At 35.7% G+C, this 24,704-nt stretch overlaps 1 protein-coding gene and 1 non-coding gene across 4 annotated transcripts; both read left to right on the top strand.

The window, feature by feature from the left end:
• The first annotated feature begins 84 nt into the window (after nucleotides 1-84).
• On the top strand, nucleotides 85-23,376 carry DBF4 (DBF4-CDC7 kinase regulatory subunit). 3 transcript variants are annotated; one of them, XM_022588181.3, is made up of 12 exons: nucleotides 85-406; nucleotides 1,652-1,821; nucleotides 8,349-8,528; nucleotides 10,568-10,618; nucleotides 11,305-11,374; nucleotides 11,577-11,653; nucleotides 12,330-12,366; nucleotides 13,576-13,618; nucleotides 16,473-16,601; nucleotides 17,073-17,187; nucleotides 20,242-20,366; nucleotides 22,183-23,376. In XM_022588181.3, the coding sequence occupies exons 1-12, from the start codon at nucleotides 361-363 to the stop codon at nucleotides 23,174-23,176; spliced, it is 2,037 nt and encodes a 678-aa protein (XP_022443889.1). In that variant the 5' UTR covers nucleotides 85-360; the 3' UTR covers nucleotides 23,177-23,376. The 3 variants fall into 3 exon arrangements, with proteins under 3 accessions (XP_022443889.1, XP_022443905.1, XP_022443879.1); XM_022588197.3 differs by having other exon boundaries at nucleotides 86-406; nucleotides 1,652-1,744; nucleotides 13,573-13,618; XM_022588171.2 differs by having other exon boundaries at nucleotides 86-406; nucleotides 13,573-13,618.
• On the top strand, nucleotides 19,285-19,391 carry LOC115801738 (U6 spliceosomal RNA). Its single transcript, XR_004022080.2, has one exon. It is a non-coding gene; the product is annotated as a U6 spliceosomal RNA (small nuclear RNA).
• Nucleotides 23,377-24,704: the final 1,328 nt, after the last annotated feature.

The following is a 24,704-nucleotide window of genomic DNA, read 5'->3' as shown; positions in this document are numbered from 1 at the left end:
CGGGCACCAAGGGGCTGGGCGCGCGACGCGAGCACGTGGGGGAGAGCGCGAGGCGGGGCGCGCGGCGTGAGACGGGGCGGGGCGCGCGTATCGGCGCCGCGGCCGCGTGACGCGTTTTCAAATCTTCAACCGCCGCAGCCCACTCGTTTGTGCTTTGCCACTTCCTCCTTGGCGCCCTGAGGCCGCATTCCGCCCCCGGAAACTCGGCGGGCAGACGCGGCATCTCTACTGCGTGGGTGTGGTGGCCCGCGGAAGCGGAGAAGCTACCGGCCGGTCAACGGGCCTTGAGGAGCCGTGTTTCCGTGGCCGCCCGGCGCGACACTCTCTCCGGACCCAGCATGTAGGTGCCGGGCGGCTGCCATGAACTCCGGAGCCATGAGGACCCACAGCAGAGGACATTTCCAGGGTACGAAGCCCCTCCTCCGGCTGCAGTCCCTTTAATCCTTTCCTTCCCTCATGGTTCCATAATTGATTCTTCAGAGTTCTCGCGCTGGGTCTCTGCTTTTCTCTTCTGACACGTGCATCCTGCTCTGGCCTGAAGGAAGGCTTGCTTCAGGGTTTTGCCGCAGGAAGGGAACGGATCCCGGCCCGGCCCCTGGCGCTCTCCACGCTCCAGCCTCGGCCGCAAATTCCCCGTAGCGCTGTCGGTTATAAAACTAGGAGACAATGCGGGACCCGGGAACCCGCCGGGGCCCTCACAGATGCTGCGACCCTTTGAGGCTGCCGCTTGAGCCTCGATTTAAATACAGATGTGCTCGGGGCTTTTCGCTTCCTGATTAAACTGGGTGATTATGGGTGGATTTTTGGTCTTACTCATGAAGTTGAGGGAAAGTGTGTATTTCAAACACACCGTTGCTGTTTTCAACATTACAGACAGAAACAAGAGCAAACTTTCATTTTCAATCACTTCTATTTGGTAAAGCATTCCAGCCTGTAAGTTTTTCTTTTTAACATGTATAGTGTGTGTGGGTATATATTGATATGTATAGTGTGTATATGTGGTCTCCTACTTATGAACAGATTGAGTTCTTAAAGTTAATTTTTAAGCAGCTGTTTGGATCTGACATGTTTTCAAAGGAAAGAATGAAATGAATGGTGATTTGGTTCTTCAAATGGACCGCTGAGTTCTTCTTAATATACACACTGACTCTACGTGAAACTCAACCTTGAGCAGTCAGGAACCCTTGAGGTCTAGGTCATTCTGAGTAACAGGTTTCTTGCATTATTAAATGTTCAACATTTTAAGTACCAGTTGTGAGTGTTCAACAGAATGGCAGACGCTCCATGAGTATATGTTGAGTAAATACTCCATGCAGTTTACATACTAGGAAAACTCTTTCAAATTGGTTTTACATAGTTCACTGCCTTAATGCATAAAACACGGATAAACACATGAATATTTCTTGCAGAGTCAACTGTTGACTGTGAACAATAGTCGTTTTGCGACATAAAATATCTGTTAAAATAGAGTGTTTTGCCTTTATCCTAAGTGATACAAAGAAATATATTAAAATGTTAATGACTGCTAAATTAGTAGGATTATAAAGATTTTTCTCTCTGTGATATTATCACATAAACAAATATTTTTAAAACAGTAGAAAATTTCTGTCTGCGTAAAACATGATCTAATTCTAAATTTTTTAAACAATAGGTGGAATCCAAGTCAAAAATGAAAAAAATCGACCGTCTTTGAAATCTCTGAAAACTGATAAACAAGAAAAATCCAAATATGAGCCACTCTGGGGTAAAGTATTTTACATTGACTTACCTTCTGTCACCATATCTGAAAAACTGCAAAAGGACATTAAGGATCTGGGAGGGGTAAGTCAAAACCATACACTGTAACAAAAAAGGAAAACTCTAATTTGTAATCATTTAACATTTTCCTTTGGGAAAAAAACTTTTATAAGCACCAAGCTTAAAATTTTTAACAGCTGTTTATCATTAATGAACAGTCATTTGTTTTAACCTTCTGTAGGCTGACAAAACTTTCAGGTTTCTGTGATTATTAGTCTGGTGTGAAGTTCACAAGTGTGAGAAATGAGACTCCCTTGTCCTGAAGGAACTGCTGATTGCCTTCTCACGGTAATGTTGGGATGTCCTCCAGATGGTAGAAACTCCTTGATTATGATTATTGGGAAGCTACATGAAAGTAAGATGTTATTTACAGAACAAGGAAAACCTGTTCAAACCACAAAGAGTTAAAATTTCTCTTGACTGATACAGTCTCAACAGAATGAATGTCATTAAGGGAACGATTTTGGATTATAAATATGGAAAACGTGCTTCTTTCCTACCTTATACATTGAGTAAATGATTAGGAAATTAGAAAATTTGGGTAAAATTCTAAGATTTTCTTAGGATTAAGGGTGGTACTGGGTAAATTTTAGCAAGGTTAAGATTTTATTCATTTATTTCCTGATTATTCCTGTTTCAAAGATTTCTGCTGCACTTTGTCATGGTTAACATTTTTTGAATAATATGAACAAATCCTGCCATTACTGGAATAGAAATTTGCAGAACATGTAACAAGTTTTTTGGAATCATTTTTTGATATGATATTTTACTTAACTGTCTTTGAAAAGCTATTCTACTTTTTTGCTATTCATTTTCTTAAAATAAAACATTGTCACACATTTGTCATAGTAGTAGCATGTACCATAATGACCATATGACTGCATTACTAAAGTTCATGTTTTATAGCCTGCCATCATTGAGTAAAGATCCCTTATTTTAAAAATTAAGTACTTAAGTGTCCAGAGAAGTAAGTGACTGACCCAGGGTAGAATCAGCCTAATACCTAGACTCATGCTACAGCACCATTCTGTTCCTCTAGCAATCAGTGGCTACAAAGTAGCTATCTGATATGGTTTGAGAGCTTTCTTAAATATAATGGAAAAACTTATTAACCCTTCTAATCTAAATCAGTAATTTTAGATTTGTGCTTTTAGCAGTGGAACCCTTCAAACAAAATCATGTTCAGAAGTCCAATGTGTAAAGCCAATAAAAAGGGAATTGCTGTAGCTGAAACAGCAGTATAGAAGCTAGTGCAGGGACTGCCTGCCCTACCCCCTTTTTCTCTCTCCTCTCATCCCCATAGCAGTTCCTGAGGCACTTGCAAGAAACAAATTTTGAACTCACTTATGTGTTAGATAATAGCTGAGAAAGAGCTGAAAGTTGGTTTTATACACTTCAAATTTTTATCCTAAAATGGTTTGAAGTAGGTCAATGAAATGAGGAGCATATTAATGTCATAAGTTTCCAGATTTTTCCCCAAAGCTGTGGATTTTCAACTGAATTTGATTTATTGACTTTATTCCCTTAATTTCTCCTAAGATTTTTTTTATCAAATTCTGATCTCCCCCCACACTATCTTTCCAATAATTCATGATGTCATGATTTCTGTCTCTAGCACAGTACTATTTCTATCACTGAAAAAGACTGTTACGAAGATCTCGTATGGGAGCTATAAAGGAACTTTGATTTCTATACACTAATTTAAGTTTTAAGATTCAACTTTAAGAAACGTGTAGTTAAATATTGATAGATCTTCCTCAAAAGGACTGTGCTTATTACTTAATTTTTAGGATTACTTAGATCCTTTAACCATTTGTAATTTATTTTGCCTCAGGTTATTAACAGTGTCATCTTTTTTTGAACTGTCCATTTTATGCATTTGCTTTCTCTAGTCTGAATGAAAACATCTAAATACACTTTTTATTTGGAGAGTACATTTCTGAAGATTCAGCCACTGAGAGTACATCAGTGAAGTGCTGACATAATGGGGGAATATCTCTAATAGTGGCAAGAAAGGTTGCTGTTGTAAAACCAACCATGCGTAAGCCCATATCTAAACAGTTTGGGCTAAAATAAGACAGCTGGAGAAGAAAAGAGATGTAGGGTCAGATACCTTGGCATAGTTCTGTCCTCATGAACTTGAGGACAGAATTACTTGTTTTGGATGTTCAGTGTGACCTTGAGTCATCAGAAAATAAGTTTTGAGTTTACTCTTTTAAAGACCTAGATTCCACAGTAGCTAATAAATTAAAGGCCATGATAAAACTAACTCAACAGTACAGGACACAGTATTAAGTATTTTGATAGATTCAAAAATGAATCTGATGTCCATCCCACCCTCAATTTCTAATCTAAGCAGAGATGGCATTGGTACAATTAATTGTAATATAGAATGTTATAAGAGGGAAAGATTGCTTCCAACTAAGGAATCTTGGAGGCCATTGTACAGACACAAGTTGAACTCAGCTTTGAAGAATGGTTATGATTTGGGCATATGGAAATTCATTCAGAAATTATTCCACCAGTGTCTCCCATATGCTAGCACTATTTTAGATGCTGGGGAATGCAAAAATAAGATGTAGTCTAATCCTCTAGGAATTCTCAGTCTATCGGACACCTAAATCAATAAATTACAGTATAGCATTGTCAGTGCTTTAACAGAAGTTATGTAGAAATTGCCATTAGAATATAGAAATGGAAATATTAACTCTGCCTTTTGGATTTATAGCAGGAATAAAATTTGAGCTGAGTCTTGAAAGCCTAGTAGGAATATACCAGGTAAAATGAACAAACAAAATAGAGGAAAGAACATATTTAAAATATAGGTCTGTGTGGTTTGTTTGAGCAACTGCTAATATTAAGAGTATGACTTGAGCTTGGGATTTAGATGGGGGATATGGCAAGAAACAGTGTTACATCGGGACCAGATTGTAAAAGATATTTTTCATTATTAAAGACTTATAACTCGAGGTACAGGAAATGGAAACCCAAGGGAAATGTGTCATATTAGCATAAGGACAAACATATAGACCAATGCAATAGAAGAGAGAACCCAGAAATCCTCTCATATAGTTGATTTTCAACAGGAGCACCAAGACCATTCAGTGGGGAAAGGATAATCTTTTTAACAACTGATGCTAGGAAAACTGAATATCAACATGCAAAAGAATTAAGTTGTACCCTTACTGTATATTATGTGCTACAATTAATTAAAAATGGATCAAGATCTAAAATGTAAGAGCTAAAACCCATAGAGGAAAGTATTGGGGAGAATCTTCATGATGTTAGATTTGGCATTGAGTCCTTGACTATGACACCAAAAGCACAGACAGCAAATGAAAAAATAGATAAGTTGGACTTAATAAAAATGTGAAGATTTTGTGTATCAAAGGACACTATCGAGAGGGTGAAAAGACAACCCACATAATGAGAAAAAAAATATTTGCAAATCATACATCTGATAAGGGATTAATATCTAGAATATAAAGAACTACTACAACTCAACAAAAAACAACCCGATTAAAAAATGAGCAAAGGACTTGAATAGACTTTTCTCCAAAGAAGATATATACATACAGATGGCCAATAAGCACATGAAAAGATGTGCAGCATCACTGATCACTGGGAAATACAAATCAAAAACATAGAGACAGACATAGAAAACCAACTTATGGTCACCAAAGGGGAGAGTGGGGGGAGGATGTAAATTAGGAGTTAGAGATGAGCAGATAGAAACTACTATATACAAAATAGGTAAACAAGGTCCTACTGTATAGCATAGGGCACTATATTCCATATCTTGTAATAAACTATAATGGAAAAGAATATGAAAAAGAATATGTATGTATATGTATAACTGAGTCACTTTGCTGTACACCAGACACACAACATTGTAAATTATATTTCAATTAAAAAAAAACACACACTGAGATACCATATGACATCTGTTAGAATGGCCACTATCAACATAGGTGTTGGTGAGGATGTAGAGAAACTGGAACCCTCGTGAACTGTTGGTGAGATTGTAAAATGGTGCAACTGCTATGGAAAACATTAGTTTCCTCAAAAAATTAAAAATGGAATTACCATATGATCAAGCAATTCCACTTCTGGGTATATACCCAAAAGAACTGAAAGCAGAGTCTGGAAGAGATACTTGTATACCCATGGTCATAGCAGCATTATTCACAATAACCAAAAGGTGGAAACAACCCAGATGTTAATCAGCAGGTGAATGGATAAACAAAACGTGGTTTATACATACAGTGGAATATTACTCAACCTTGAAAAGGAATGGAATTCTGATCCATGCTACATCACGAGTGAACCTTGAAAACACTGTACTAAATGAAATAAACCAGACACAAAAGGACAAATACAGGATTCCACTTATATGAAGTACCTAGAATTATCAAATCCATAGAAACAGAAAGTAAGCATTAAAAGGGGCTGGCAAGGGACTCCCCTGGTAGCGCAGTGGTTAAGAATCCATCTGCCAATGCAAGGGACACAGGTTCAAGCCCTGGTCTGGGAAGATCTCATGTGCAACAGAGCAACTAAGCCCATGCGCCACAACTACTCAGCCTGCACTCTAGAGCCTGCGAGCCACAACTACTGAGCCTGTGTGCACAACTACTGAAGCCCGTGCACCTAGAGCCCATGCTCTGCAACAAGAAAAGCTACCGCAATGAGAAGCCCGCGTACCGCAACCAAGAGTAGTCCCCGCTTGCCACAACTAGAGAAAGCCCGCGCACAGCAACAAAGACCCAGTGCAGCCAAAACTAAACAAATAAATTTACTTAAAAAAAAAAAAAAAGAAAACGGCTAGCAAGAGGGGAAAATGGGGAGTTATTGTTTAATGGGTACAGTTTCAGCTTAGAATGATGAAAAACTTCTGGAAATGGATAGTGGAGAAGGTTATACAACATTGTGAATATACTTAATGCCACTGAATTGTACACTCAAAAATGGTTTAAATGGTAAATTTTATGTTACGTATTTTATCACAATTTTTTTTTTTTAATGGTTGGGAGATTGGGCTTCTTGAAAAACTGGAAGCTCTGTCAGTGCTGGGGCCACATATTTATGAAGATGAAAAGAGTATTTGACATGTAATCGTTCATTCGTATTCTTGCTGGCCCTTGTAGGCATTTGAGTCTGTCATCCTTAGAATACATAAATGTACTTTATTTACTGGTGGATGAAAATGTTACTCAGAAAAAAAGGAACTAGTGATTTGCATTTAACCAAGGCAGCTGCTGGTCTTAGCAACAAATTGTGCTTAATGCTTAGATGAAATTAACTAATTACATACTTTGCTTCATTTTTTATTATCTTCATTTATGTTGTGAGACCCTACAGAAATTAGATACAGCTGCTTAAAATACTTTGAGTCTCTCATTTATGCAAATAGTTAATGATTAATAGTATTTTTTCTACTTAGTTTAATTTTCCTGCCTTTGGATGGCAGTGATTTTCAACACTGACTTATTGACTTTGGTACATGTGTTTATAAATTCAGACATTTAAGCAGTGGTTTTCAAACTAGGGAAATTCTCTTCAAAACAGTCATACACTTTTTTGGGGGGGGGTGCTATGTTGGGTCTTCATTGCTGCATGCAGGCTTCAGTAGTTGCAGCACGCTCAGTAGTTGCAGTACGGGGGCCCGAGAGCCCTCAGGCTTCAGTAGTTGTGGCGCACGGGCTCTAGGGCCCCCAGCGTTGGTAGTTGTGGCACTCAGGCTCAGCTGCTCTGCAGCATGTGGGATCTTCCTGGACAGGGATCGAACCCGTGTCCCCTGCATTGGCAGGCAGATTCTTAACCACTGCACCACCAGGGAAGTCTCAGTCATACACTCTTAAAAGTAAGGGTTTCCTACCTTTTAATAGTTTAAGTCTTAAGGAAAGGTGTTATAACTTTATACGTTTGAATTGTGCTATCCAGTATTATAGCCATTCGCTACATGTGCCTATTGAAATTTAAGTTAATTAAAATTAACACAGTTTGAAATTGTTGCTCAGTCACATTAATTACACTTCACGTACTCAGTAGTCACGTGTGGCAGTTGTTACCATATTGGACAATGCTGATAAAAGAACATTTCCATCATTACAGTGAGTTCTATTGGACAGTAGTGCTTTAGAGCATGGATATGAAACAATACCTATGTTCACACAACGTTGTAAATCAGCTATACTTCAATTAAGAAAAAATTAAGGTTAAAAAAAAAGAGTACCTGTGTTCAAATTCTCTTACTACTGGTGTAACCCTCAAGGCAAGTCACTTAACTTCTGTTTTCTTCTCCACAAAATAAGGATAATATTAGTATTATGGGTTGTCATGTGGATTAAACTAATTACAATATATAAACTACATGCTGTTGTTGTGTTATTAGAATTCTCATTGTACTTTCTCAACTCTAGGTTCAGAATAATACAGTATAGAAATTTAGAATATTGAAATGCATCAAATTGGCATTTTCTACTGTGCCTAGCATATGAAACAGTTTATGGTTTATATGACTTACTTAAAAATACTTTGTTTTCCTTTAGCGAGTTGAAGAATTTCTCAGCAAAGATATCAGTTATCTTATTTCAAATAAAAAGGAAGCTAAATTTGCACAAACCTTGGGACGTATTTCTCCTGTACCAAGTCCAGAATCTGCATATACTGCAGAAACCACATCACCTCATCCCAGCCATGATGGAAGTTCATTTAAGTCTCCAGATACAGTAAGTCTCTGAAATATGGTTTGAGACTCTGGGAAAGGCTATAGGATTTTATAATTTTCAAGAGTGGGCTGATAGCAGAGTTCACTTAGGTAGAATAATATCTACACTAAGTGTGGCTTTCCAGTCGTTAATAAGGTTGCTGTTGTATATAGAAAGGTGATTTTTCTCCTAATAGTGCTTGTGTAGTCACACTGATTCCTAAAATATGCCCTTGCATTTAGTGATGGCTTTTATTTTGAGAGTAATTTACAACTAAAGAGTGACAGCAGATCATTTTTTAAAGAAGGAATAGAAACCTTTTGTTTGTTTCAGAGCAGAGGTAAGCAAACTATGGCCCATGAGCCAAATCCAGCCTGCCGCCTGTTTTTTTTTTTTTGCAGCACGCGGGCCTCTCACTGTTGTGGCCTCTCCTGCTGCGGAGCACAGGCCCAGCGGCCATGGCTCACGGGCCCAGCCGCTCCGCGGCATGTGGGATCCTCCCGGACCAGGGCACGAACCCATGTCCCCTGCATCAGCAGGCAGACTCAACCACTGCGCCACCAGGGAAGCCCCAAGCCTGCCGCCTGTTTTTTACAGCCTGCGAGCTAAGCATGGATTTTACATTTTCAAGTGGTTGGGGAAGAATTCAAAAGAATACTTTGTGACAAGTGGCGATTATGTGAAATTCAAATTTCATTGTCCATGAGTAGAGTTTTATTGGAACAGAGACATACCATTCATTTACATATTGACTGGTTGCTTTACTGCTGTAAAGGCAGAATGGGATAGTTGCAACAGAGACTATATGGCCTGCAGAGCCATATAAACATGGACTATCTGGCCCTTTAAAGAAAAAGTTTGCCAACCCCTGTACTAGAATTACTAACATCATATCCCTACCACTCAGTTGCCAGTAAGTTGTAAGATACAGTGAAGGATAAATTAAATTGATTTAATTGGGTATGAAAAGGGCAAGAGGTTGAAAATAGTGTTTATCTCATTTTTAGATTGAAATTAATTATTTAAAATTATCCTCCCCGGGGCTTCCCTAGTGGTACAGTGGTTAAGAATCCGCCTGCCATTGCAGGGGACACGGGTTCGATCCCTGGTCCAGGAAGATCCCACATGCCACGGAGCAACTAAGCCCGTGCGCCACAACTGCTGAGCCTGCACTCTAGAGCCCGCGAGTCACACTACTGAGCCCACGCGCCTAGAGCCTGTGCTCTGCAAAAAGAGAAGCCACCATAGTGAGAAGCCCGCGCAACGCAACAAAGACCGAATGCAGCCAAAAATAAATAATAAATAAATAAATTTTTAAAATAAATTAAAAAAAAATCCTCCCCAACTTATCTACTGCAGCCATTTGGAAAGCAGGGAAAAATGGGAGCAGGGGAGAACAGGTAAAAGAAATGATTGTTACATAAAAGATACCTCTTGAAAAAAAAGAGACAAATACAAAGAAGCAAAAACGTCAAAGAAGAAGAGACCAAGGAAGCCTCATACATTCTTTCAGTTAATGCTTTTTTGGAGGAACACGGTTGTACACCAGTGACTAGTTCCAAATTAAATGCTGCTATTAGCATTTCAACTGCTTTTCCTACTGTTTTGTTTAAGAAGTGAAATGCTATGTAAAAACAGTATATATGGTTTACTCATATCCTTTGATCTTTGGTTAAATAGGAAATTAAAATGTAAACTTACTATTTAATTATAGATTGAATTTCAGATCAACCTATTTTATTTTTCATGTTGAATAACATTTACTACAGAACTGACCCTTTTTTTTTTTAAGCTGAGTTTAGGCTCTACCAAAAAAAGAAACAAACTTTTTAATAGATCTTATTATAAACAAAGACCCTAAGGAAATCACTTTTTACTGTACATTTATTATGTTGATGATCATTAAGACTTGTACAAATAAACTTTATGTATTTTAAATTTCATATTTATATTAAAATTCATCTTTAAATTTTATCTACTTGCTTTAGCTATTTTATCTTTTTAAAATTTTTTCCAATGAGGCACTATGTTATAACTATTGTTCTCTGGTCTTTTTATAGGTGTGTTTGAGCAGAGGAAAATTATTAGTTGAAAAAGCTATCAAGGACCATGTAAGTAGGAATTTTAAAAATTCGCAGTGTATATTCTATTACTAAAAACTGAAATGTAAAATAGAGATGTTCTTGAAATCTTTTCCTCATTTTTAATAGGAAAAGCCTAAATATCAGCATGTATCTCATAAAGAACAGAATCTGCTTTTCATGAAGAAACGCCTCCATCTTGTGGCCTTTTAAAATATTACTGGCCACTTCTGAAGCCTGTGGCATTTTTGTGTCTTTAAAAGAAAAAATTTCTTGGAACTATTAACTGTAAGGCTACAGGGTACATTAATTGTCAAGAATATGGGAGTAGGGCTTCCCTGGTGGCCCAGTGGTTGGGAGTCCACCTGCCAATGCAGAGGACACGGGTTTGTGCCCTGGTCCAGGAAGATCCCACATGCCGTGGAGCGGCTGGGCCCGTAAGCCATGGCCACTGAGCCTGCGCGTCCGGAGCCTGTGCTCTGCAACGGGAGAGGCCCGCGTACTGCAAAAAAAAAGAATATGGAGGTATATTAAACAGAAATGGTTTTAGAAATTTCAGAAGAAAAAAACTGATGTTCTCAATGCTATATTGTAACTGTATAGGGTCTGTTCTGAATAACCATCTCAGTGACATTAAGCTTCAGATAATATTTTTAATTTAGCTCATTTAAAAGAGTAATTTCCTAGAAAAAACTATCAAACTTTTTTTTTAACAGGATTTTATTCCTTCAAACAGTATATTATCAAACGCCTTATCATGGGGAGTAAAAATTCTTCATATTGATGGTAAGGATTTTATTATTGCTTTTGACAATATTTGTTATAAGTGTCTGTCTCTTCATTCCTAATTTTAGATAGAATTCTGATAGCAAGAGATACCTCTAAGGGTAATTCTTTCATCTAAATTTACTACAATTATAAGAAAATAGCAGCATTTAACTCCAAAGGTAAAAATGCTAATCTTAAACCCTTCTTTCTTTTAATAAAGACATTAGATACTACATTGAACAAAAGAAAAAAGAATTGTATTTACTCAAGAAATCAAGTACTTCTGTAAGAGATGGGGTATGTTATTTTCCTTAATTTTTAAACTAATTAAAGAAAATGGTAAGCTTGGTTTTTATTTATGTATCTATAAATTTTTTTGCCAAGTGGAAAATATTACTGCCAGAATATCCTAGGGGTAATCCTGTGTACTATATGCATGTTTCTGTCATTTGAATAAATTGTTGCATATCATTTTACTTTAGGATTTACTCATGAGGTAAAAGTTGTTCCACCTTTGATGAGTTTATCACAAAGGTTTTGCTGAATGAGGGCATAAAAATAACTTACATGACTATTTTTAGATTATTTTACTAACCATGCCTTTTCTTTATTGGTTGATTTCTTTCTGTGAAGACATTACAGCTAAAATACAAATTTGTTGGGGGTATTGTAAAAGTGAGCTTATATTATTAAGTTCCATACCACTGGATAAAATCTTTAATTCCTGAATGATCTTTGTTTCCTTTCATTTCTTTGGTTGAGTTGATTTTGAAAAGCAGCTACTTCTCTTTTTTCCCCATGAAACTGCAATAATCACCCTTCCTTTATTTAGTTGTTTTCCTATATGATTTTTTAATCTTGAGGATATTGTGCAATTGCAATAGCTGTTTTCACTGTACTTTCAAGCCCAGTGTTTTTACCATATATATGTTTATATATATATATATATATATATATATTTTTTTTTTTTTAGGGGAAAAGAGTAAGTATTGGCACACAGAAAGCAAGAAGTAAGTATTTTGATTTCCTTAAGTGTGTTTGTTTTGCGTTTAGAAAATAGAATAAAACATATAAAAATCTTCTAACATATCATGTAACCAACCCTTTAAATGACTTTTTCAGTGGTTCTTAGCCTTTTTTTTTTTCTTTAGAACATTGACCCCTATGGCAGTCTGGTAAAGTCTATGGACCTTTGTTAGAATAATGTTTTTTAAAACATTTTTTCTTATCATTATATCACTAAGAAAATCAATTATATTGAAATTCAGTTATCAGAATATTTTTCAGTATAAAATAGTTATATACTTGTTTTTATTACACATTAAAAAGTTCTAGCAGTGATTATAATTGCTACTGTAATTTTGTTTTGAAGTGATGAGTATAAATGATGCTTTGAGATATTTGTAGTAACTAATATGATATGAAAATATGTTTCAACTGATATCAAAATTACAAGCATTGGGCCTCCCTGGTGGCACAGTGGTTTAGAATCCACCTGCCAATGCAGGGGACACGGGTTCAAGCTCTGGTCTAGGAAGATCCCACATGCCGCGGAGCAACTAAGCCTGTGCGCCACAACTACTAAGCCTGTGCGCCACAACTACTAAGCCTGTGCTCTAGAGCCCGTTAGCCACAACTACTGAGCCCGCGTGCTGCAACTACTGAAGCCCGCACGCCAAGAGCCCATGCTCCGCAGCAAGAGAAGCCACTGCAATGAGAAGCCCACGCACAGCAACAAAGAGTAGCCCCTGCTCGCCGCAGCTAGAGAAAGCCTGTGCACAGCAAGGGAGACCCAACACAGCCAAAAGTAAATAAGTAAAATAAATAAATAAATAAAAATTACAAGCACTGCTAATACTACTGTGATTCTTTTGCCTATATGCAAAATTGAAGGACATGTTACATTTCAGTTAGAGATTAGTGAACATAAAAGTTAAATTTTTTTTCCTGTTCTAGCTCAAAATCCTCCGGAATTCTGCTTATAGATCCTTTAGGAGATGCATTCCATTTAAGAATCACAGAATATAGACAGAGCTTCTGTCATTTTGGAAATGGATTTATAATTGCAGGATACCTTACCTGAGGCTAAAAACTTCAAATTGAAATGAAATGGATAATGGATACATCGTTGGATTATTTTAGCCAGAGTAGTTTTATTTAAAAAAAAAAATTCTGGATTTGTAAGCATCTAATATCATGTTTTGTATATTCCCTAGCAGGTAGACTCAAAAAGCCTTTTGTAAAGGTGGAAGATATAAGCCAGTAAGTATCTTAAATTCAATCTGTATGATTTAAATACAATATTAAAGGAGAAAATCTAACTAATTAAACTGTTCCCGCTAATACTTTTAGGTCCCTTTACGTTAGATTTATATGATATTAATATGCATGTGGCACAGTTTCAAAAAGTAGCATTACTTTGTGCTCAAGGACTGAGTTAAGTTTCAGTAGGTTTTAGATAATAATTCCTTGAAAATCTAGTTTAGAGCAATCATGAGACCAGCTCATTTTTCAGTATTTCAAATAACCATTCTCTGGCTAAAGGTAATACCATATGATTTAGAACTACTACTTAAAGACTGCATCTACATTTGTAAAAAAGAAATTATTAGTTACTACTTGGAAATACAAAATCTGAGTATAACATCTAATTTGGTAGTTTTCGCAAACTCATTCTGAAGCTCTATAGAATAATCTTAATGAAGACTACAGATATAAGTAGACTAATTTGGCATGGGAGAATTAGATTTCTTTCCCTACACATTCTAGTTACTCATTTAGACATGTGTGATTAATTCTCTTGGGTGCTCAATGAGGCGACAAAGATGTGTTGAACGCTTCTTTTTTTTAAATGTGCTACTGTGAGAAAAAAAAGTACAATTTAAAATTAGGCCTGGAGGGACTTCCCTGGTGGCCCAGTGGTAAAGAACCCTCCTTCCCATGCAGGGGACACAGGTTCAGTCCCTGGTTGGAGAACTAAGATCCCACATGCTGTGGACAGCTAAGCCCTCGCACCTCAACTATAGAGCCCGTGTGCTGCAAACTAAAGAGCCTACATGCTCTGGAGCCCAAGCACCACAACTAGAGAAGAGAAAGCCTGCATGCCGCAACAAAGAGCCCACGTGCCACGACTAAGACCCGACACAGCCATAAAAATAAATATTTTTAAAAATAAAACTAGGCCTAGAGAAGCATCAATAAGTGGAAAGACAGCCCATATTCATGGATTGGAAGACTTCATATTTTAAGATGTGAGTACTACCCAAAGTGATCTACAGATTTAAAGCAATCCCTATAAAATCCCAATGACTTCTGTTGCAAAAAGAGAAAAATCTGTCCTAAAATTCATATGGAATCTCAAGGGACGCTGAACACCCAAAGTAATTTTGAAAATGAAGAACAAAGTTGGAGGTCTACACTTAACCAATGTCAAAACTTACTACAAAGCTGTAGTAATCAAAACAGTTTGGTACTGACATAAAGACATATATAGACCAATGGAATAGAATAAAGAGCCCAGAAGTAAATCTTTATATATATGATCAAATGATTGCTGACAAGGATGCCAAGAACATTCAGTAGGGAAAGGACAGTCTTTTTAATAAACAGTATTGGGGGCTTCCCTGGTGGCGCAGTGGTTGAGAGTCTGCCTGCCGATGCAGGGGACATGGGTTCGTGCCCCGGTCCAGGAAGATCCCACATGCCACGGAGCGGCTAGGCCCGTGAGCCATGGCCACTGAGCCTGCGTGTCTGGAGCCTGTGCTCCACAATGGGAGAGGCCACAACAGTGAGAGGCCCGCGTACCGCAAAAAAAAACATAATAATAATAATAATAAACAGTATTGGGAAAACTAGATAGCCACATGCAAAAGAATGAAGTTGGACCCTTACTTTATACAATATATAAAATTAACTCAAAATGAGTCAGAGACCTAAAACTATACAACTCTTGGGAAAAAAAACATAGGGGGAAGCTATATGACATTGGAATTGGCAGTCATTTCTTGGATATGACACTAAAAGCAGAAGCAAAAAGATAAAAGAACTAAATTGGAGTATGTCAAAATTATAAATTTCTGTGCACAAAAGACATAACACAGTGAGAAGGCAACCACAGAATGGGAGAAGATAGTTGCAAGTTATGTATCTAATACGATGGTAATATGAAGAACTCAACAACAGAAAATCAAATGACCCAATTAAAAAATGGGCAAAGGACTTGACACTGCTCCAAACATACCCAAATTGCCAACAAGCATATGAAAAGATGTTCAACCTTACTCATCATCAGAGAAATGCAAATCCAAACCACAATGAGAAATCTATTACCTCACAACCACTAGGATGGGTACTATTTTAAAAAGAAAAAAGTGTTGGTGAGGGTGTGGAGATATTGAAACTCTTATGCACAATTTGTGGGATTAGAAAATGGTGTAACCACTATGGAAAACCATATGGAGAGTCCTCAAAAATTCTGAACTGCCTGCTGTATGATCCAGCAACTCCACTTCTGAGTATATATCCAAAAGAACTGAAAACAGGGTTTAGAAGAAGCACTTGTACATGCATGTTCATAGCAGCACTATTCATAATAGCCAAGAGGCAGAAGCAACCCAGATGTTCATCAACAGATGAATGGATAATATGGTATATACATAAAATGGGATATTATTCAACTTTAAAAAGGAATGAAATTTTGACACCACAACATGGATCAACCTTGAGGACATTATGCTTCATGAAATAAGAGGAAAATACTACATGATTCCACCTAATGAGGTACCCAGAGTAGTCAAATTCATGGAAACAAGGTAGAATGGTGGTTGTCAGGGGCTGGTGGGGAAGAGAGAATGGGGAGTTACTTATTTTATATGTGGGTACAAAGTTTCAATTTTGAAAGATGAAAAGAGCTCTAGATATGGACAGGTGTTAATAGTTGTAAAACATTGAATATACTTAAAAAACTGAACTGTGCACTTAATAGTAAATAGTAAATTTTAACTGATCCCTATTGTTTATTTCAGATTCCAGGTGAATTACATGATTTTGAAATATAAGACTTCAAACATGTTTTCTTTCATCATATTCTCATGTATTTGTCTTTTTATTCTTTTAGGCTTTATAGGCCATTTTATCTTCAGCTGACCAATATGCCTTTTATAAACTATTCTGTTCAGAAGCCCTCCAGTCCATTTGATGTAGATAAGCCATCTACCACCCAAAAGGAAACTCAGGTTAAACTAAGGTTGGTTTAACCGTCAAGTAATTTTTTATCTTTTTAAACAAATATTTAAAATAATTCATTTAACGCTATGGTGTGTGTGTGTTGGTGTGTGTGTGTGTGTCTGTCTGTCTGTCTAATCACTGTTGTGCTTTCTCCCCTGGATATTTTTAATGCCCCTTTGCTAGATTTAAAGTCTGAATCTCAAGTATGTCACATTTAGCCACTTTAGATGGGGGCTCTGGGGGGGAGCTTAAAAATATTTGCAAATAATTCAAATGTGTTGTTTCTTTTCAGTGATCTGAGATATTCTCCAGAATAATCGTTACATTCTCAGTTTGCTTCTCAATTTCTTAAAAAGAAAAATGGCTAAAAGTATTTGTTTATATAAATCTCTGCGAATTATGGCAGATGCTGTTTGATAGTTGAGGACTAAATTTTTTAAAATTATTCCTTACGTTCAGCGGTTAATCTTTTACCATATATTTCTATCAGGATCCAAACAGATGGTGATAAATGTGGTGGAATCCCAGTTCAACTCCAGTTAAAAGAGAAGAAAAAAAAGGGATATTGTGAATGTTGCTTGCAGAAATACGAAGATCTCGATACTGTAAATGTGATTTTGTATTTAGAGGGTTGATATTTCTAAAACTATGAATAATATTTGCTGTTTAAATTTTAGTTTATTCTTTTGATTGTGGTTTACAACTTGGTAATTATTAAGTAGTAGATACTTCTTTTTGATAGAATTATCTTGAATTTTAAGAACCCAAAGTGGGGAAATGTGTATTGAAAAATCATTTTTATCCATTCAGCAAATATTTATTGAGCACCTGCTGTGTACCAATTACCAATTACTGCTCTGGGTGAACAGCATTGAACAAAAGCGACCAATTCACAACCCTTGTGAAGATTACATTCTGTGGAAGGCAAGGAGAGAGAGCTAACCACAGGATAAGAGAATAGTGAAGTATATAGAGAGAACATTAGATCAGTGCTATGAGAAAATAAAGCAGGAATGAAGGTGTTGTTGCTATTTATTTAGACTAGACAAGGAATACCTAACTGATGAGGTGGTATTTGAGTAGAGACCTGAGAGAAGTTGAGGGAACAAGACTTGTGAATGTTGAAATAGGCAATGCAAAAGTGCTAAATGAAACTGATTGGCAGGATCAAAGAACAGATGTTGGTGGACTGAGCAATGGTGGTAGAAGTCAGCTTGCCGATATGATTGTAAAGGCGGGGCCAAGAGGATGTGCAGTGGATTGGATGTTGGGAGGGAGAGAGGGTGGGTCATGTGTCACTGCATGCTTCAGGCCTTAACAATTAAAAAATGGGTAAGTGATTTACTAATGGGAGGATGAGAAGAAAGTGGAGACAGTTCTTTGAAATAGCAGAAAAAGAAATTGTTGAAAATATATATGGGATGAAGAGAAAGTTTAAAAAATGGGAACAATTACAATTTGTAAACTGATAAAAAGAGCAAGAGCTTTGGATCCAGGCTAGCCCAAGGTTGAATCCTGGCTTCCTGTCTGTCTATGAGACTTTGGACAGTACCTGGCACTGTGCTTATTAAATATTAGCTGTTATTGTTTGAATTGTTAATTTTTAAAATACTGGGACAGTCTGTTTTGGTGCTTGGTTTTGGTAGAAGATGGTGGGAAAGTTGAGAAAAAATATTTGAAAATATCTGATCCATAAACTACCTCTGTCTTCAGTTTCTAAATTGGAAGTTTGTTTTATAACTGAAAGTTTGTGTCAGTTTTTTGTTTAGTTTATATAATAAAGTAGAAAAATAGTTAATTTTAAAGTTAGTTTAAAATTATTTTTAATCATAAGCTGAACTTTCTCAGAAATATTTGCCCTTCCCAAAAATCATTTTGAAAATTTAAATTGTAGATTGGTCCTGAAATTTTACTTTGCTGTTGCAATAAATTAATCTAAAATGGATGTTTTCCTTAATATCAGTTTGTGGATCCTAATTTGATGCTCAGAGGATGTTGGAGCTAAAAATCAACCACAAGAAAGGAAAATCAAAGTAGAGGCTGTGATGGATATTTTTTTAATTTTTTTTTTACAGTTTTTCATGTATATGATCCCTAGTCACTAAGAATATAGGAAATATTTTGTTTTTTGAAACTCTGATTTCGTAGTGATTCAGTTCCACCTGTGTCGAGGCATTCATTTAACAAATTTGATCACAGGAAATTAAGCAGCAAACAAGGCAGATATATTTCCTACCCTTTTACCATCTTACGGTCTGACAGAGGAAATAGATATGAAACATGTATTTGCAAGTAGGATGAAAAGTGAAGTATGAAGTGCAGTGGTAATAAATAGAGTACTGAATGTAGAATGAGGGACAAGGAAGGCTCAACTGAGAAAGTGACATTTAAATCAAGACTTAAAGGATGAATAAAAAGAGTTAGGTGGAGGTAGAGAGGAGCTACACAAAAGTTGGAAGTTGTTTTTCTTAGTTCAGTTAGTAATTTTTCCTTCCAAGAACATGAATAAACAGAATCTGAACTTACAAAGTTAATGTTTCGTTTCTCATTAGTTTTAACATTACTGAGCATACATAATTTGTATATGGTAAATTTTGCAAGCAAGGAAGGAATATGTTTATATTCCAGAATACTGTATTTTTTGTGACCAGTGAAGAATTTCGTTTTTGGAATTAAAATCAAATCATCGCAAGTTAAAATTAGTGCTCGCTTCGGCAGCACATATACTAAAATTGGAACGATACAGAGAAGATTAGCATGGCCCCTGCACAAGGATGACATGCAAATTCGTGAAGCGTTCCGATGTTTTTAATAAAGATGTTAAAAAAATAATAAAATAAAATGGATAACCAAAAAGAAAAGTTAAAATGATATGAAACTAGGGAAACAGAAATGAGGTTCTTCCATAATCACCTTGATACAGGCTTCTAGTTACAATTCCCTGATCAGCTGATAGGCAAATGAATTAGCCTGGAGATCCCACCTATTCAGAAGGAACTTTGTTTCCTCTGAGTTTTATCCCAGTACACTGAACTTGTTGACTTTTGTTCTTAACCACCCTTAAGATTGAGAAAAGCTTCTCGGTACTCAGTCATAAGCACTGGGTAATTGAGATCATTTATACCCTCATTCTCAAAATATTTTTTATTCTTCCCAGCATTAGTTGTACTTCATCTTTTTTTACTTAATCTCTCTTCTAGATTCTTGTTTTAGATTCTTGTATGTTACATAACATTTCATGTATTTAATATTTTATAAGCCCTACCTTACTTATTACTTAGTGGTAATTGCATAAGAATAAAGTAGTAAAGAGAAGTGTTTTCAAAAATATTAGCACACTAAATGCTATATGTTACTGTTGTTTTTCTTCAGCTTTATCTTCATTTTCTGATGTAGCTCATTGGTTTTCAGTTCCCTTAAACTACTAATTAATTAGTACTTGACTTTTTCTGATTGAAAAATGGAAGACTAAAAACCAAAGTACTTTTAGTGGTTTCTCAGCAGTTACTTTTATTCTACTTATTTTAAGTTCTGATAAAGGATATTTCTTTGGAGTAGTTATTAGATACTTAATTTTAGGGGCATGAGAATATTAGAAAAAAGTATCTATTACTTTTAAAATATAATTATGATTTATGTACTTTTTTGTTTTATTTTAGCATCTTCTAAGTGAGCAACACAGAAACTTTGCACAGAGTAATCACTATCAACTTGTTGATGACATTGTATCTAAGTTAGTTTTTGACTTCGTGGAATATGAAAGGGACATGCCTAAAAATAAAAGGTAATTATCAACCCAAGTTTTAAATTTTACAAGAATATTAAACCATTAAACTAAAAATAAATCCAATGTTTTCTGTTCTTAGAAGGATTATATTTTCAGCATAGAAATATGGTTAAGAACTGATTGCTTCTTTTCTCTCCCTCCTCCACCGCCACCAAAAACGCTTACCTTATTATTACTTTTAAGGCTCTCTTCTTAACATAGTCTAAAAGGGGAGTTGGCAAACTTTTTCTATAAAGAACCACATAGTTAATATTTTAGGCTTTGTGAACCACAAAAAATAAATAGATGGCAGACTAGATTTGGCCCGAGCTGTAAAAAGTGTGAATACAGTGATGTTCAGTATATAGTAACTGTACATTGACAAAATGAGCCTCATTAAGATTATTCCCATAAATCTAAAATAAAAAGAAATGCTTTCATATGAATATACCCTAGAATTGGTAATAACTCAATAGGTTGTTTAGTCCTTATATCTGTTTTTAGACCAATCTTAAGGCATAAAGAAGACTATAAAATGATACCAAGCTACAACTCCTGAAAATTAACTAGAAAGTTTTTTGGCTATATCTGGGTAGAACAGTTCCTAAACCTCTTATTTCTGTAACATTCAGAATGATTGTTCATGACTGATGTAATATTTGGAGAGGAAGCATATTTCCAACTATTAAAACTTATATGGGCTACTGTAAGAATTTAGAATTCCCTAAAAACTCATTCTGCAGCAAAATTCTGAACTAGTACTTAAATATAAACTGGTTTATTCCTTAATTATCTTATCTGCACAATTTCTATCTCTATAGACAAGTCACTTAAACATCTCTGGACTTTAAAGAAGAGTGATGTTGGACTAGTGTTTTTACATTTTATATCCTCCATTTGTTCAAGAGGAGTCTTAAGTGAAAGTATCAACAAAATAAATAGAAAAGTAACCATTCCGGTTTTGAAGGGGCAGGTGGAATTCTATATTTCTCTTCATTATCTGTGACATGTATAACATAAAACATAATTAGTGAGCCGTTAAGTTTTTTTCTCTTTGTAAGTAATTTAGGATTGTCTAATACAAACTAGCATCCCAAGGGTATTAAGAGACTCCATGAAGAAGAGAGTTTCAAGTCAAATATGTGTGTGAAACTTAAGGATTACTGACTTGTCATCTTTAGAAGTATAATGATATAAGGTTTCTGGCTTACTATAATATTGGATTGTTTATTTTTAAATATAAATAAATATCCATTTCTGCCTTAGGTTTCCCAATACTCATTCTCCACATGCGAAGTCAACATTAATGTAAATCAAAGCACAGAAATTAAGAAATTTTTCAGGATAGTGAAAAAATTAGGAACAGACCCAAATCCCTTTACTATCATCTTTCTTTGATTTATATGATCAAAGTAGTTTTAAATACCAAAGTCAAGAAACTGCTTACCTCTGGGAGGAAGTGGAAGAATGTGGATGAGGAATGGTACACTAGAGTTTTTAGCTATATCTGTAAAGTTTTATTATTTTAAAAACATCTAAAGTGGACTTCCCTGGCAGTCCATTGGTTAAGACTCCCCACTTCCACCGCAGGGGGCATGGGTTTGACCCCTGGTCGGGGAACTAAGATCCTACACGCCACGCGGCGCGGCCAAAAAAATAAAAGCATCTAAAGTAAATGTGGCTAAATAGTAAAAGTTCTGTATTTTTGTAGTGTTTTCTAAGTTAAATAAGTTTTATATACAGTTTTTAAAGATTTTTACTAATTTAGTTTTTAAATACTCAGGAATTTTTGATAGCAATTTTAATTTTTTTTTCTTTTCTTTTTCCTCTAAAGAATAAAATACAGTGTTGGTTCCCTTTCTCCTGTTACTGCAAATGTTTTGAAAAAGTTTGAACGTAAAGAAAAGATGGAATTACAACATACTTCTCAGAAAAACTCCAGGGAAAATGTACAGGTGATGGAGCACGGTTTCCTGGATAAAGAAACCCAGGAACCTGAACAAAAGTTTATGTCTACTTCAGAACACATCCCACACCCTTCAAGTGAATTAAGAGGACATGATGATAAAACATCTAATAAATGTTCCATGTTAAATCCAGCTGAAAATGACATAAAAGAAAATTTTATATCTCTAAATTTTATATCTCTGTCTCCACATAAAAATAAACAGGAATGCATTCTTAATGTTCCTAAACATAAATTAATTATAAATGAAAATGACTTAGAAGTAAGGGTGGATCACTGTCCACATAGGCAACAGGCATCTGTACAAGTTTCTCATTTCAGTACGGATAATAGTGCATCTCAACCAAAACAAAAGTCAGATACTGTACTTTTTCCAGCAAAGGATATGAAGGAAAAGGACCTTCGTTCAGTATTTCATCATGATTCTGATCTGTTAGCAATAAACAGTTCACAGAAGCACCTAACAATTCAGGCAAAGGCTCCATCCCAAAGCCCTACTGAGGAACCCAACCCATGTGACATCAAGAATATGGATAGTTTACCTTCTGGTAAAATCCATCGGAAAGTGAAAATACTATTAAGAAGAAATAAAAAAGAAAACCTGGAACCAAATGTGGAATTAGATAAGAAAAGAACTGAATTTCTTACTACACAAGAAGAAAACAGAATTTGTAGCTCATCAGTACAGTCTCTACTAGACTTATTTCAAACCAGTGAAGAAAAGTCAGAATTTTTGGGTTTCACAAGCTACACTGAAAACAGTGGTATATGTGATGTTTTAGATATTTGGGAAGAGGAAAACTCACATCTGTTATCAGTGTTTTTCTCTTCCCCTTCAACTTCTACATTTTCTGGTTTTTAGATTTAAAAAAATAAATACGTTTCAGAAGCAATGAAGATGATATTCTTGAAATTTTTAAGAAAATTCTTAGTTTTGGGGGTGAGGTTTTGCCAATTTTGTTTACAGAATGAAATGTAAATATTAACAATAAAGGTGATTGCATTTTTCTACAGAATTGAATATGCTAGAAAAATTGTAGAATAAACTTGTGACTCATATTATTTTGCATACTATGTTCATAATTGTTTTCTAAGAACTATTATGAATAATAAGTTTGCTTTATGTCAGTGAAAACTAATTTCAAGGGAAATTTTGAGAATATCAAAATTTAGCATTATAAATTTAGATATTCTAGTTATATCTATTGTCTATTAAAACATTTCCATGATAACATGATAATATTGCTTTTAAAAACCTAGTTTTCATACAGAAAGGAAAAATTGTATTTCAATGTCTCAGTTCTGGAAATCATTATTACCAGAAGCATTGACACATGAGGGTGAACTAGTTGGACCATGCTAGGGTGTTGGCACTGAGGAGTTAGGTTATTTGTGTAGATAAATAGAAGCCATGAGGGAAAAACTTAACCAGGCTAGCATATGGAGTGAAATAATTTTTCCACTGTTCTTATTTACCTTTGGAAATAATTTCTTCCAAAAATGACTCTTTAATCCCTAATTTGGTATCAAGAAAGGAAAGGGAAAGGATGGCAATGAACTAGATATGTTTTGAAACATGCAGATTGCCTTTGATCAGTCACTTGGCGATTCAATAATTTAGAGAAGAGAAAATTCAAATATCAGGAAAATTTCAACTCTCACCGGTAGATGGTTCACAATAAAAATTAGTGCCAATGAATATTATATGAATACACTGTCAACTAAAATTAACAATTTTATTGTTCATGCCAGTACTTAAAGGAGGATCACTGAAATATCCTTTATAGTGCATTTATGTTTTAAACAAAAAACCCCTTGGAAGATTTTTACGCAGGACAGAAAATTCCATTTATAAGTATGAGAGTTCTTATAATGACATATCATTTTCAGTAGTAAACTCATGTAACAACAGACAAATAGCCATTTTCAAAATGCTCTCATATCGTGACCATTTCAAAAGCAGTTCCTTCTCTTATTGTTAACAAACATCTTTAACTTTGAAGGGACAAATTAAGTGGTTGGTTTTTTGTTTTTCAAAAACTCTTTGAGGTTCCAAAGACTACATTAGTTACCCCTAATAGTAATCCCATAAAATCTTTTCCTTTACCTTGTCTTAGCACTTTCAAACAGTATAAAAACTGAGTTGTAACGGCAACTCATCACAGGTTGGGTTCCCACAGGAAGTAAACTCTGTGATGGAGTTTGGCATGTAGGATGTTTTCTAACGACTGCCTTTGGACATAGTTGGCCCCACAAGAATCTCGCAGTTGCTAGGTGAAGCTGACTGGTAAATCACTGAATGGTTCAGTGACCACTCAGATGGGGCATGACCAGGCAACGAGGCTCTGCAGATGAGAATTCCTTCAGGAGCTGACAGCTGTAAGCTGTCT

Source organism: Delphinapterus leucas, chromosome 9, assembly GCF_059928025.1.
Source record: "Delphinapterus leucas isolate spDelLeu-1000000601 "Yukka" chromosome 9, BTC_Dleu_Yukka2, whole genome shotgun sequence".
In the NCBI taxonomy this organism is placed as follows: Eukaryota; Metazoa; Chordata; class Mammalia; order Artiodactyla; family Monodontidae; genus Delphinapterus; species Delphinapterus leucas.
Note: the sequence above shows the minus strand (reverse complement) of the source record. Positions and strands in the feature narration are given on the sequence as shown.

Coding starts and splice junctions, on each gene's coding strand:
- DBF4 (XM_022588171.2), top strand. CDS start 361: ATGAACTCCGGAGCCATGAGGACCCACAGCAGAGGACATTTCCAGG. Junction 8,529..10,567: donor CATTTAAGTCTCCAGATACA/GTAAGTCTCTGA, acceptor GTCTTTTTATAG/GTGTGTTTGAGCAGAGGAAA. Junction 17,188..20,241: donor AATACGAAGATCTCGATACT/GTAAATGTGATT, acceptor GTTTTATTTTAG/CATCTTCTAAGTGAGCAACA.